At 49.3% G+C, this 15135-nt stretch overlaps 1 protein-coding gene across 1 annotated transcript in view; it reads right to left on the reverse strand.

The window, feature by feature from the left end:
- Positions 1-15135, reverse strand: part of IGF1R (insulin like growth factor 1 receptor) — a 303997-nt gene that overhangs the window by 241859 nt on the left and 47003 nt on the right. Inside the window, exon 2 of the mRNA XM_046008028.1 lies at positions 7107-7652. Coding sequence (XP_045863984.1) covers positions 7107-7652 — 546 coding nt within the window. The remainder of the gene's footprint in view (positions 1-7106; positions 7653-15135) is intronic.

Consider the following 15135-nt stretch of genomic DNA (forward strand, 5'->3'; position numbering starts at 1 on the left):
CCCGTGACTCTCCCTACGCCACCAGCCCCAGAAGCCTTCATCACTTCCTGGCCTTACATGACAACCGTCTCCACCAAGCTCTGGGACCTGCTGGGCTCCCGTGCCCGCTCTTGTGTGGTTCAGGCGGTTTCAGGGCTCGGAGGGGAACTACATTTCCAAAGACAGAGAAGACAGGCCAGACACAGAATAGAAGCCAGAACGGTCTAGATTTTGGATTTTGACTAGGCGCTGGCTCCTTCTTCCACAAGGAAGATTTCTAAATTGCTTCAACTCAGATTCCCAGGTTATGCACGGCGATAAACAGATGCCCGCTCTGCTTAATATCCTCACCGTGACCATCGGGAAGATTACATCTCCTGCTACCAGCATTCCTAGAACACCGTGGCCATCTCACTTGCTCCTTGTCAGGGGAGCATTCTGTCATGGGATGGTGCTCAGGGACCCCGCTTCCCACAGCCTGAGTCCCAGGAGTCACACTATAGACTAAAAGGAGGTATGTTTCCAATTCATGGCTTCCCACTCACCAGGGGCCAAACCTAACTTTTGAACTACCCCGTGCCCTCGAGTTGAGCAACGCAATCTAGGACACAGTTAGCCATAGGCCCACACGATCCACGTCATTCCCACTCTAATAAGGAATACACACAAGACGGGGCTCCTGGGTGGCTCAGTCCGTTAGGCATCTGCCTTCGGCTCAGGTCATGATCCCAGGGTCCTGGGATCGAGCCCCACATCAGGCTCCTTACTCAGTAGGGAGCCTGCTTCTCCCTCTCCCTCTGCCTGCTGCTCCTCCTACTTGTGTGCTCTCGCTCTCTGTCAAATAAATAAATAAAATATTTTTAAAAAAGAAAACACAGAAGAAGAGCAACATAGAAATATTAATGTAACAGAAGAGGTGTTTTAGGAATAGGAAGAAATCAGGACAATCTTAAAAGTGGGCTCAACCGGTGAGATCTGAAGGGACTCCAGATAGTTCCCAATATATAGAATTGCAAAAATCACCCAAGGAGAGTTATTCTGAAAAGCCTTTTGCTCTCGAAGCTGAGATCTTTATTAAAAAAAAAAAAACAAACTTCTGAAGGGAGCCTAGGAAAAGTGACACCTTAATTAGGGGACGGTTAGCCAAGAGCAAAGCCTTTCCGTAACCAGGCCCGAGAGCTAGGAGATGGGGATGGGCTATGAGGGGTTGCAGAGAGCCATGGACACAAACTGCTTCACCATCTTGGTAAAAAGGGTCGACAGTCAGGGAGAACAGAATGTGATCTCCATGCCTGACTATAAAAGGCAGAGAAATGAGGCCCAGGGGCATGTGACCCCCTTCTAAATAAAGATCACCCCCACACTGGGAGCAGCTGACCGGAGCAGGGGCCTTCCAGGGGAAGAGAGACAAGCTCCTACAGACAACACAACCCGAGAGCCTGCTCAACGGACTGCCTTCCCGTCCACGATCCTCAGGGCTGTCTCGGCTCCAGCGGGCAATGCAGGCCCCCTCCTCACTCACAGGGGGCAGTCTGAAGGGCTGGAGCATTCAAGAACCCAGTGGCCAACCACACAGCATTTCACAGAAAGAAATACCCCTCACGGGAAGCTTAAAACTTGAAGGGGGGTGGGGGGAGAGGAGGAGAAATAATTAAGAAGAAATAATGCACATCGCATGCATGAGGGCTCAGGGCAGAGACACTGTGCCCCTCACCTCACCCCAATCCAGCAGGTGATTTACAAACACGTAAACCAGCCCCCGACTTGGACCTGGCAGGCCAGAGGTACCCAGCTATAAGAAAATGAGGAAGAAATTCAGAAGAAAATGTAGAAGGGGAACCCCTCCGCCGCACACACCAATACCGCCCTGTGAGATGTATCTGACAGACAGGAACACGAGAACCTGTAAAGAGGGGGAAAAACATAGAATTGTCTTTTTTATGCTCCCTGCCTTCATTTGAAGTCCCCGATCTCATCCGTGAGATGGCCGTGAAATGTTTTCCTTTTGTCAATGAAGGAAGCCACGTACTGCCTTCTTGTGCAAGGGCTCCGATCCGCTATTCTCCTGGTTTCTCCTCTGGAAGGCGGTGGGAAATGCAGCCAGACTCCGGGACCGCGATTGCCGGTCAGTGCCCTTTTAACTGAAATAAGTCTGCACCACCAGCAAAGCCAGTCTGCACCACAGCCAGGCTCGCTACCTTCATGCATTTTCTGCTAAAGACCAGGCCTTCCCGTGGGCCACACAGTGATCTGAGCAGACCCTCAACTGCCCGTTCTGTTGGGTTAAGAAGTACTTGGAGACGTTAAGTTTAGTAGGAAGTTTTAGATTTTTGTGTGTGTTTGTTTGCTTTGGTGAGGGGATCTCTAGATCTGCAACCAAGTACCAGAGAGCCCCGAGGGCAAGCAAACAGCAGAAACCAGTGAGGCAATTCACGGGGCCGGTCAGCTTTCGGCGTATGACTGCCATCCAAAGTAACGAACAGTGCCGCAGGCCAAGCCTTGACTTTGAAGATGATTCCCGTATTTCTCCACCATCTTTGGCCTTGAATCATTCTGACAAGGGCAGGCGAGAAAGGAGCTACGACCGTCCATAGCTGACCCTCCCTGCTGGTGAAGAGCTGGAGAAGAGTTTTGGTGACCTCGCTCCTGGGGAGCAAGGACCGACCGGGAAAATGACACAAGAAACATCCGCATTTCGCAATCCTTGAATCTTTTGGCTTGCTGGGGACTGTCACCACACACTGATGTCTGCTCAAGGTGGGAAACGGATCTTCCCGAGCATAAATCTTGCACAAAGCAGGTGGCACGCTCGCCCCTGGGGTGACAGCCATGCTCTCCAAGATTGGGAAGACACGCCCAGAATTCACTCGGCGATGCAGAAAGGGCTGCTGCCAGGCTTCTCTGTGGCGAGACGGCCCACCGGAGTCTGCAGAGTCCCAAAGTCCTCCGCCAACGGGCACGGAGTCTGCCGGAAGCACACTGTCACGGGCCAAGGATACTGCTGGCAGAAGGCAGGGAGGTGGCTTGTCAGGGGCATGGCCCAGTTTCACGAGCACTCATGGGCTCCCACTACAGGATTTCAGGTGGAGGGCAGGGTGTGGGCTATTGGTCAGAGTGTAGGTTAGAGAGCTCCCTGGGCCCAGGCACCAGCACAGGGAGGCTGGAGAGAGGCCGGATCACGGAAGGGCAGGGGATAGCAGATTCGGGAAACATGTATGATGGAAAGGGCTTGTCATTCAACTGGAGGAGGGAGCATCCAGAGGACACCCACGTTTCTGACATGGGAGCGGGGAGCCCCAGAATGCTGCCTGCGCAGAAGGGGGAAATCCAAGAAAGACAACGGGTAGAGAGGTGAGGAGACAGAAGTCCAGCAGACACGGAGTCGCCCGTGGTTATCTGGACAGGAATGGATCTGTGGGTCCGGGGCTCACCAAGGTCTAGGCTACAGATGGTATTTGCAGACAAGGTGCGGACGGAAGGGTGCTGAAGAGCCCAATGGGACATCTGGGGGCAACAAGGACAGTGAAAGGGGGCCTAGGATGGAAGTCTGGAGACCGCCAGTCATCAGAGCCTCAACCAAGGGAAAGGAGCCCACCAAGAAACAGCTGTAGAGATGGAAGAGAAGCGCTGTCAGAAGGCAGGGGAGCACCTCCTTCTGACACCTTCTGACTCACCTCACCTCTGACACCTTGAATGTCAAGGGCACCAGTCCCATTTCTACTGAAAGGAAAATGCCATACACAATTTTTTTAAGGGTCGGTCACTTTTTAGGAGTAACTCAAGCCTCAATAAAACCACCACCCCTCCAGAGGCCCCCGGGTGGCTCAGTGGGTGAACCATCTGCCTTTGGCTCATGTCATAATCCCGGAGTCCTGGGACCGAGTGCCATGTCGGGGTCCTGGCTCAGGAGGGAATCTGCTCCTCCTTCTCCCTCTGTCCCTCTGCCCTGCTCATGCTCTCTATCCCAAAGAAATAAATAAAACCACCCCTCCAAATTATAAGACAACAGAGAAATACAGAAGTGTGCAGGGAACCCATAAAGTCATCGTTTCCTTAATGGGGCTGTCCATGAAGCTGCCTGCCACAGTCATGAGAGAAAAGAAGGAGTTTAAGGGAGAGAGTCAAGTAGAAACCGCGTATCGGCACTCCATAATTGAGTGTTTCTCCGTGATGTCAAAAATTTCACACACATCCTTGATTCGACGTAGCTCTCCAGATGCTCTCCCTCCCTCCCTAGGCAGCCCTGTGAAGAACAGCTCAATGGGATTCTGCCACACTTCATCGTTTTCAATGGCCACCTTAACGCTCGTGTTGACTTCCCGGTAGATGACAGGCTGTCCAGACTCAATGCCCTTCACCTGGCTCCTTGAACGGTTCGTCGGCATCCTGCTGGAGAGGAGTAGGAATACCACAGCACGGCAGTGCTCAGCCACAGACACGATGGGGAGGGGCTGGGGGGGAGGAGAATGCATGGCCATAGAGAGAGTACTCTGAAGAGAATGGAAGCCCCACCTGTCATTTCAAATGCTCTAGTAACCATGTGAAAAACTATAGAAACAGGTGAAATTAATTTAATAACATAGTTTACTTAACCTACAGGTCCAAAATATTATCATTTCGACACAGAGTCAATACATTACGAACTATGAAGGTGATAACCTTACTTCTTCTCCCCTCATACTACGTCTTTGAAACCCAGTGTATTTTATACTTCAAGCGAGTCTCCGTTCACACCGGACGACAGTTCAGGCATGCGATCAGCCACATGGGGCTAGCGGCTGTCACACCGCACAGCACAGGTCTCAAGGGACTCTATGCAAAGGGAGAGTTCCAGTTCAATGGGAAAATGTCAGAGAAACCTGCCTATGCTGGAGTTTTCCTCAAAGCCCAAGATAGAGGGAAGACAGTTTCCTCGAATGCTGTTCATGATTTTCAATAAATAAGCCCTCCTAAAATCTCAGAAAGACGTTCAGCCGGACTGAGACAACTGGCAGGGGAGAAGGCTGCAGGGTATGGCCTTGGGCAAGCAGGGGTCCAGCCAACAGGCCTGTCAGAATCAGCCGCACCAGCACCAAGGCCCAGTTTCTAACCCCATTGGTTTTTGTTTTGTTTTGTTTTTTTGTTTTGGTATTTTTCCTTTTTTTTTTTAATACTTTCTTTTTAAATAATCCCTATGAGAAAGGCAGGATCTCTCCAGATTGAAAAAAAATAAAAAACAAAAAACAAAAAAACAGAGGGCCAGGCCACTTAAATTACTTGCTACCAGACCTGGACCCACAATTCTCCCCTGTTCCCGGCTTCTGCAACAACCTGCTGGTCAAAAACAGCCAAAGTCCACAGCAACCCCAGAGTAGATACCAAATGGATCACTGAACAAGTGCCCACCTAATGACTTTTTAAATAACATCTCCCTTTTGTACAGAGCTGATGAGTTTTCAAAGCAGTTTTGTGCACGTTTGGTTGTCACAAAGGAATAACATGGGACTGGCCTAAGAAATGTTCTGATGATGCCCAACTACAGCCCAGAAGGACTGGCTGGTCCAAGGTCACCTGGGCCCCTTAGATGGCACCCAACCCCTTCCCACCACACAGGATGCCTCCCCTAATGATGCCGTTTTCTTTTAAAACAAAATTTTAAAATGTCAAGACTCCTTAAAAAGGTATTTTTGCTGTTTTCTCAAAACCAGTGAGTAACCTAAGGGTAGGGTACAGTTTTAATCAATCACAAATGGGACATCAGAGGCGTACCTTCCTCCAACCCCAGCCGACAGGGACTCTTCAAGAAGCCTGATGGCGTTCTCGGCTATCCAACGTCCTGTTTACAGCCAACGAGACCCCCTCCCTTATGAATCAGATGTTCACGGACACACGGGTGGATTGATAGCGTAAACGTGTGTTCTGGGCCAAAGAAACCTTCCCTTTCCCGGCTTCCACCCTGGCTGGACTGGGAACAAAAAGAACAGCTACCTGTGGGGTCTGGCCTTCGATTTGTTTATTTTATACACTTCATGGTTTAGGCAAGCCTACCAGTTTGGGATTCCTTGGCTCTTCATGACCAGCTAGAACACATGAGCTCCTCGGTTTTTAACTGGGCCAACCATTAAATAATAGCTATTTATAGCTACCTCACTGACTTCCACACCAGGGAGAGGAACCTTCCCAGCCAACATACCTGAACATTGCTGAAATCAACGAGGCAAAGGCCCAGACTTGCCTTCTAATAGCAAACAACCTGGGTCTCCAGGTAATTGATCACAATAACTCAAGAGTCTGGTTATACTTAAGAGAAGAATAAAGCATGTTCCTGATAAAGAAGCAGCTTCAAAATATCACCCCCGAACCCAGAGCGCCATGAACACATTTCAAAATTCTTTTACTAGGCGATTTCAGAAGATCTGCACAATTCTCTGGGGAGGAAAAGGTAGGGAAAAAAGGAAATGGAAGCCCAGGGCGTAGGAGTCCGCCCACTACACAGCTCCTTGCAAGTACGACCTGAATCTGGGATTCCCGGGGACGGGTCCAGGGCTCTCCCACCTCGGCGAGGTGCTCCACCATAAACAGGCACACCTAAGCCTTGTGACCATCCCTGGGGACCAAGCATGGGGCGCAAGTCCCCACTTTCACAAGACGTGAATTGAATTTTGACTTTCCCTTTATTCAACCATGATTCCAAGTAGAGTCCTCCTAAGGAAGTCCCACCACAGCCAAGTCTGTCTTTTCCCACAAAGGATGAACCCAGTCGATGCATAAGCAATCTCCGACTGCTGGGGCCTGGGGACCTCTGAAGCATACCAGGTCACCTTTCTCACTAGAATCCAAAGCTCGAGGTCAGCACGCTTCTGGCCCTGAAGGTGCTGGATTATTTCTAGGACACGACTGGGATGCTCTTGACAGCAGCCATGATGGGGTCCTGCATTCCCCAAGTTCTCAAGTTCTCAGATGCAAAAGGAAGCCAGCCAAGACCCCTGCCTGCGCTCAGCAGGTGGCCTCCTCCTCAGTGTGACACAACCACACCCTCCCCGCAGAACCCCCAGCGGAAGCTGCCAGCGCTCAGAAGAGGAGGGAGGCGAGGGAGAGCAGGAGGGGGAAAGAGAAGCAGAGGGAAAGCCGCAACAGCATCTCCTTACTTTTCTGGCAGCGGTTGGTGGTCCAGCAGCGATAGTTGTACTCGTTGTTGATGGTCGTCTTCTCGCACAAGGGCTTCTCCTCCATCGTCCCCGGACACAGGTCCCCGCATTCCTTCGGGGGCTTGTTCCCCACGATGTAGTTATTGGACACCGCATCCAGGATCAGGGACCAGTCCACCGTGGAGAGGTAACAGAGGTCGGCATTCTTCTCAATCCTGATGGCCCCCCGGGTGATGTTCCTCAGATTGTAAAGTCCGATATCCTTGAGATTGGTCATCTCAAAGATGACCAGGGCATAGTTGTAGAAGAGTTTCCAGCCGCGGATGACTGTGAGGTTGGGGAAGAGGTCCCCAAGGCTCTCGAGGCCAGCCACGCGGAACAGCAGCAGGTACTCGGTGATGACCGTGAGCTTGGGGAAGCGGTAGCTGCGGTAGTCTTCTGCCTTGGAGATGAGTAGGATGTGGAGGTAGCCTTCAATCACCGTGCAGTTCTCCAGGCGCTTCAGCTGTTGATAGTCATTGCGGATGTCGATGCCCGGCCCGCAGACTGAGGGAGACAAGAGGGCAAGGGCGAGACACGTCTGAGTTACAAGGAAATCGTTTTCTGAACTATTTCCCACTCACGATATGGCCCATTTTTCAGGACACCTATATCATGACGATTAAGGCAAGAAGACCCATTCTTCGCCAGGGACTAACATTAGGTATGGGCTGTCTGCGGCCATTCACAGAGCGTCTGCACTGGGCCAGATGTCGTGCAACATCCTCAGGGACTGTGGAGAGGGTCATCCCCACCCTGCTTATATACAAACCACAGCTTAGAGCCCAGGGTCACACAGGAGCACAGATGAGAGTCAAGGTCGCACAGTCAAAGCTCTGCACCTGCCAGGCTGCACAGCCCACCCCTCGTGCCTCCTGCACAGCCCCGGTGCCCAAAGTCTGAACAAACAGCTCAGAAGCCACAGAACAACAACCTACTACTGCAGCCAGCCGCAAAGACCCCAAGCATGAAGTCTGCGCGGGAGAACAGTCACCGTGACCTACAAAGCAAGGACCGAAAGAAGCAAGTTCTCACATTTCTTGCTACCATCTAACATGGGTCAGGTGGCCTGGTGTTCTTCCCCAATACTGTATGAAAATGATACAAAGCCTAACTCAACAGAGAGGCAAGAACGTGTGATTTCTATGGATAAAAGAGGTATGCCATCCTAATTTCAAAAAAATATTTTTTAAGCAAGAAAACGAGCTTCCTATAGAAAGTTTTGGGGGGCACCTGGGTGGCTCAGTGGGTTAAGCCTCTGCCTTCGGCTCAGGTCATGATCCCAGGGTTCTGGGATCGAGCCCCATATCATGCTCTCTGCCCAGCAAGGAGCCTGCTTTGTTCCTCTCTCTCTCTCTCTCTCTCTCTCTCTCTGCCTGCCTCTCTGCCTACTTGTGATCTCTGTCAAATAAATAAATAAAATCTTAAAAAAAAAGAAAGTTTTGCAAAAGATGGCAGAAAGACAGTAAAAATCATCTGTATCTCCACATCCAAAGATAATCACTATTACCAGTGCCTATACCAGTGATCCTTTCTCCAGAAGTAATTTAATTAAGGTAAAGGAAATCAGAAAAGATTTCCTTCCTGCACTTAATATGAACATTTCACCGAGTCAATAGATGTCCTTCTATGTTACCACTTGAAGGAGACAGTAATTTAGGGTACGAATATGCACCATGAGTTATTTTATTTTTTTATTTATTCATTTGAGAGAGAGAGAGAGAGAGAAAGAGCATGAGCAGAGGGAGAAGCAGAGGGAGAGGGGAAAGCAGATCATCTCCAGCTGATTTCACACTGAGCTCAGAGTCTGATGTGGGGCTCGATCCCAAGACCCCAAGATCATGACCCGAGCTGAGACCAAGAGTCAGATGCTCAACAACTGAGCCACCCAGGCACCCCTGTTCTTTTATTTTTTTTTTTTAATATTTTATTTATTTATTTGACAGAGAGAGAGGTCACAAGTAGGCAGAGAGGCAGGCAGAGAGAGAGGGAGAAACAGGCTCCTCACTGAGCAGAGAGCCTGATGCGGGGCTCGATCCCAGGACCCTGAGATCATGACCCGAGCCGAAGGCAGAGGTTTAAACCACTGAGCCACCCAGGTGCCCCTGTTCTTTTATTTTTCTTAAACCAATCCCCTATCTTTGGATATTTAGTTTATCTCCAGTTTTTCACATCATAAACACCACTCCAGTGAATATTCTCGGCAAATGTCCAAGACTATTTTCTTGGGATAAATCCCTAGGTGTAGAATTGCTGGACCAAGACATCTGCAGATCTGAAGGGCTTTTGGTACAACAGCCTCGATACTGGAGACTTTATTTTTAAAATACTAGACATGTACACAGACCCACAGACACAAACCTTGGTTAATATCCTTTCTTACGATTTAATAATCCCAAGCCTTCCATTAAAGCTTCTCAGATGGAGTCAAGTTTTCTGATGGATGTAATTCATTAATTTTTGGAGCACTCAACATGTAGGACGCTATAAGAGAGTCAAAGAAGCCGTGTCTGCCCTCTGAGGAGGCTCACGGTGAAGGCCACAAGCTAAGACCCATGACAAACAATTGTCATATGAGGCAGAAGGTGGTCAGTGATGTACACAGTGTAAATCCACTGTAGATGGGAATGGAACTAAGCAGGACAGATGGGGTAGCCTTGGAGCTTCCTGTAGAGAAGGTCCTTTCTACTGGAGTGCCCAGGAAAGCTATGTCTCCTATAGGATTTAAAACTGAGTATTAAGGGGCACCTGGGTGGCTCAGTCAATTAAGTGTCTGCCTTCGGCTCAGGTCATGATCCCAGGGTCCTAGGATCGAGCCCCACATCCGGTTCCCTGGTTGGTGGGGAGTCTGCTTCTCCCTCTGACCCTCCCCCATCTCGTGCTTGCTCTCTCTCTCAAATAAATAAATAAAAATTATTAAAAAAAAATAAAACTGGGTATCAACATTCCAGAGGCCAGAGAAAAGGGAGAACAAGATACACTCAAGGGCCAGCGATGCTGATGGCTAGGGGTGTAGAGAAGAGCAGAGGAAATGAGTTCAGTAGAGTCCAATTCATAAAAGGTCACAGGTGGGGATGGAAACTTTCATCTCAGGAATGAGGCCCCTCTCAAGACTTCAGAGTGAAAGAGAAGTCCAAAGGAGGCCTTTCTTGGGAAGAATATTCTGGTATAAGACAGAATCGAAGTGGAGCAGGTGAGGGAAAGGGGAGAGACGTCCAGTGGGGCTTAGAGCCATAGACACAAAACTGGTCAGAGAACGGCAGGGGACGGGGTCCAGGAGACCCATGAGCTGAGGAGTGGGCAAGGCTTGGGAACCTAGAACCTGACACCTCACTTGGTCCAACTGCCTTCTTTCACTGATGAGAAAATGAAGCCTCTACAACGGAGAAGAGAATGGGAGAAACCAGCGCTCTGAGAATGTCTGAGAACATTCCATGCCAGACAAAGGCTGTGAAGGAAGCTTTGTTTCGCCTTATGTGAGACTTTCAATAGTATCTCACACGACGTAGTATCATCACCACTTTGAAGGTGAGGAAGCAGATGTGGAGAAGTGGAACTTGACATATGGTTTCTGGAGTGCCCCAGCTCTCAGCATCCTCACCAACGGGTCACCCCCAAACCACTCTGATGAAGCTTCTGCCCCAATCATGATACTGAACCACTCTTTGCGGAGCCCCTGATGACGTTATCAAAGCCAATGACGGGTCCCTGTCCTCCTGTGACTTGACCCTTTTAGCCACTTGACATCGCCTCCTTCCCAAGGCCTCTCTGATTCCACTCACCCCTTCACCTCTCTTCTCCCATCTGACCTCTAAATGCTGCCCTCTGGCCTCAGCCTCCCCCTCTCTGTCCTCTCACGTGGACGAGTGGCCTTCTGTGCCACCCACACACTGCATGACTGTCAACTGCATATCCTTGGGGGCAGCTCCAGAGTTCACACCCATCTGCCTACTCAACGTCTCCATTTTGGTGTCTAGTAACTCATTCCCTTCCCCCGACAAAATCCACCTCTGGCGCTCGCATAGCTCAGTGGGTGGCATTCCCATTCTCTGAATTGCACGTGTCAAAAATCAAAGGGTCATTCCTGATGCTTGTCTCCCCTTACGCTGTACATGCCCAGTCCCCTCTTGGGCCTTGGGCTAACTGTGGCGTCCAACACAGAGACACACACTTTATGTTCTCACATACACGTAGAATCGAAAAAAGCCAAATGCATAGAAAAGATGAGCTAGAATGGTAGTTTGTCAGGAGCTGGGAGGTGGGGGGAATGGGGAGCTGTTGGTCAGAGGGCACAGACTCTTAGCTCGAAGATAAATAAGATGTAGAGATCGCCGGCACAGCGTGGAGACTAGAACTGACAATACGGGATTCTTGGAAGTTGTTAGAGGAGTCGATCTTAAATGTTACCTCCACACGCACACACCAATTACACTGATGTAGGAGGATGGACGTGTTTACTAACTGTATCGTGGTAATCATTTTGCAATGTATACACGTGTCTAATTATCACACTGTACACCTTAAACTTACATACATTAATGCAAGTAATATCTCAGAGAAGCTGAAAAAAATGGTCTTCTTGGCACCAGTTCCCAAGCCTATGGGGAACTGGGGCGTCCTGCCCACCACGACACCCCACTTCTTCAGGCCACTGTTCCTCGACCGTCCTGTTCGCTTCCCTCCTAGTGCATGTCTGCCCTCCTCGGGCCCTCTTCTCACCCCGGGGTCTCTCCCTCTGATCTCTCCCCCTGCAGTGGCGGCTCCAGGAGGAGGGGGAATTACTGTCCATCCGCCCGCCCCAGTGATGCCCCCAGGGTCTGAAGCAGTACTTGGTGCCTGGTGTTCACACCACTAATTCACATGTGGAATGAATGGACTGTTCCACATCTGCCTCTCTCCACTGTTCTAACCTTGATCCAAGCCAATGTCATCTCCAGCCTCGTCTAGAGCAACACCCTCCCCATGGTCCAGCCTCCGTCCCCCAGTCCGTCGCTGCCCCGGCACCACTCCACAGGGGCACCACTCCACAGGGGCTCATCCATGTCAACTTCTACCTCAGCTGCTGGAATGCTCTTGCCTCACACGCTGCAGCACCAAGCTCCTTCCTCCTCATCCCCTGCTGACTGGGCTGCTCCCCGGTCACACGGATGCCCCCCACCCCATTCTCATCCTGTGGCTCTCCATTCTCACGTCATCTCATCAGAGCTTTGAGGGTCCCCCTCAACTGCCTTCCCCCCCCCATTTCCCTATTTTTACCATTTTTATAGCACTTTTCATGTGTGACAACAGTCGGGACCTGCAAGGACATACTAGTTGAGTGATCGCTGTCTATGAACCTCACTGAAATTAGAGGCTCTGTACTGTTTGCGTTCTGCCTGTCTCCCTGTCTCCCAACATCCGGGCATACAGCAGCTTCCGGGAAGATGGGCTGCCCGACCGGGGCCACGGGGAACCTAAAGTGGAACAGAGAGAACAAAGCCTCTCAGGTATTTGCCACCAGAGCGCTCTCAGAACCAGGGAATACCACCCAATGATAGCTTCAGGTCAGGGACTCATCACGGAAGTCTTTTTTTTTTTTTTTTTTTTTTTTGCTTTTATACCATTTGTGTTTTCCTAAGCCCAACCTAAAGTTCTGCAGTCCTTCTGATCATCATCAATTAAGTGTATTAGTTAATTACATCAATTAAGTGTATTAGTTAGCTCTGAAATGATGAACGTTTGTACATGTAGAGGAGTGCTTGGAGGGCATCTAGTGTTGCCTCCAGTATGTGTCTGATCATACCGTAAAGTGTTAGGCAACCGTTTGTTTGCTATCCTTTCCCACGGACCAGAAAATTCAGGACCCAGCAAAAGAGCATGAAGACTCCTAACCAAGGTTTGCCAACCTTTCATACTGTCATTGAAACAGACCCTAGGAAAGAGTCAGCTTCCCTCTGCCTCCCGTTCCCCGCCTGTGTAGACCCCTCAGTTAACGAGCCGCACAACAGAGCTGGAATGGACAGATTCTTCAAGTGAAAGAACCGTCTCCCCGTGGGACACGCTCCCCCCATTTGCAGAAGAAAAGAAGAAAAAAAAAAAAAGGAGGAAGAAACTAACCACTTACTCCTGAAGAGAAGACAAGCCCAAGCCACAAAGTGCAAGGCAGGACCCGGTCACCAGCTGTTTTGGATTCTGTTCGTGATACTGTCGGCCTTTGGGGTATTTTGTGATAGGAACAGAAAAAAGAAAACCCAGCTGGACCAGGAATGATAACACAGCGTTCAAAAGGCACAAGCCACAAACAGGAAAGAGAATACAACATGCTTCATTGGTGCTGTGAAATGATACAAGCTCCGAGGGAGTAAATACTCCACGCAGCCATGAGAGAGAGAGAGAGACACACCCTTGCTACTACTCACTGATGATTAAAAGGAAATTGCAAAACACTGCTTCTCCCTTTTCAAAGCAACAGATAACCCAAAACTCGACTTGAAGGAAGGCACTGGAATGGGAACTCTCAGGCCGGCCCTCAAAAAATCATCGAAGCTTATGGAGATGAAGGCAAACAGGAAGCAGAGGGAAAGAACACACTGGAAGGTAGGGCCAGCGGGCCTGGGCAGCAAGCCCAAAGCCAGCGAACAGGAACGGCAGAACTGAAACAGATGGAGGACCGCCAGTGCAGGAGCAGAGGGCCCGGGAAGGGATGAGGATGGGAGGTGCAGGGTGGCCTGGTACCCAAGCCAAGCCCCCTTGGAGGCAAGCAGGCAGGCAGGCAGGTGAGGGCCTGGGAGGTAGAAATCACTTCCCCCAAAATAAGATTTTTTTTTAAAGATTTTATTTATTTGACAGACAGAGATCACAAGTAGACAGAGAGAGGCAGGCAGAGAGAGAGAGGGAAGAAGACTCCCTGCCGAGCAGAGAGCCCAATGCGGGGCCCAATCCCAGGACCCTGAGATCGTGACCTGAGCCGAAGGTGCCACCCAGATGCCCCTAAAATAAGATGTTTTTAAATTAAGTCTTTCAGTTGAAAGGACACTGCTCCCAATAAATTCCTACATATTTTTTAAAACATCAAAAGGTAGAATTTCTGCTCTAGGGACTTAAGTGAATGGAATAAACAAACTATACATATTTGGGAAATAAATTCCTAAGACCTGCTACTACGAGAAGGGTTAATAACAAGCAGTTGCCTAAGAAAACCCCCCAAAGAAAAGCTGCGTTTCTAAGGATATACAAAAGCTATAGAAGGAATTCAGTAACGGCTTTAGAATATGCTCTATGCTAAACACAGTCTTGTGTTCTGAAAAGGAGAAACGGGATGGGTCCAAGTCCTCAGTGCCATTTACGGGCTCCTGCCCCCAAGAGGTGAGGTACCCTTCCAAAGACTGAAAAATGGGCTGTTCACACAGGTACCCAAGAAAGCTGTCCTCAAGATCAGAGGCATGCTTTTGTGTTCCTGTGGCCAGCACTGAGCTTTAAGCAATGTTACTACATAAATTAAACATTCCTTCAAAACAGCCAACCATTCCATTGCCCCAAATTAAATATTAACAACACACAACAAAGGGGGAAATGAACAAATTTGTTGATTAGCCTTCTGACACCCAATTCCATGAAAGATGATCAGAGGTAGTTACCTAAATAAAAATGTTTTTAAATCTAATCAACTCTTCTTGAAAATATGAGGCAGTCTTAACTCACAGATGGAAATAAAAGACATCGGGAAGCATCATTAGCATTTTACTACAGGTCTGTAGGCAGAATGAGTAAAACGATAGTCAACCAGTTGTCACCTCTGGTTCTTGGTGGTAAAGTTCAATACAACATAACCATTCCCTCCCCCAACCCTGACATTGGCCCTCTATACAAGTTCTTTACGTCCCATAAAATGAATTCATTGGAACCAGTAAGTTAGTACTGTAAAAACTCTGGACTCTGTGAAAGCCACACTCGTTTAAGAGGTTAGGAGAGGATTCATGTGTATTCATGTGAATCCAAAATTCATGTGAAT

This window comes from Meles meles, chromosome 6 (genome assembly GCF_922984935.1).
Source record: "Meles meles chromosome 6, mMelMel3.1 paternal haplotype, whole genome shotgun sequence".
Lineage (NCBI taxonomy): Eukaryota > Metazoa > Chordata > Mammalia > Carnivora > Mustelidae > Meles > Meles meles.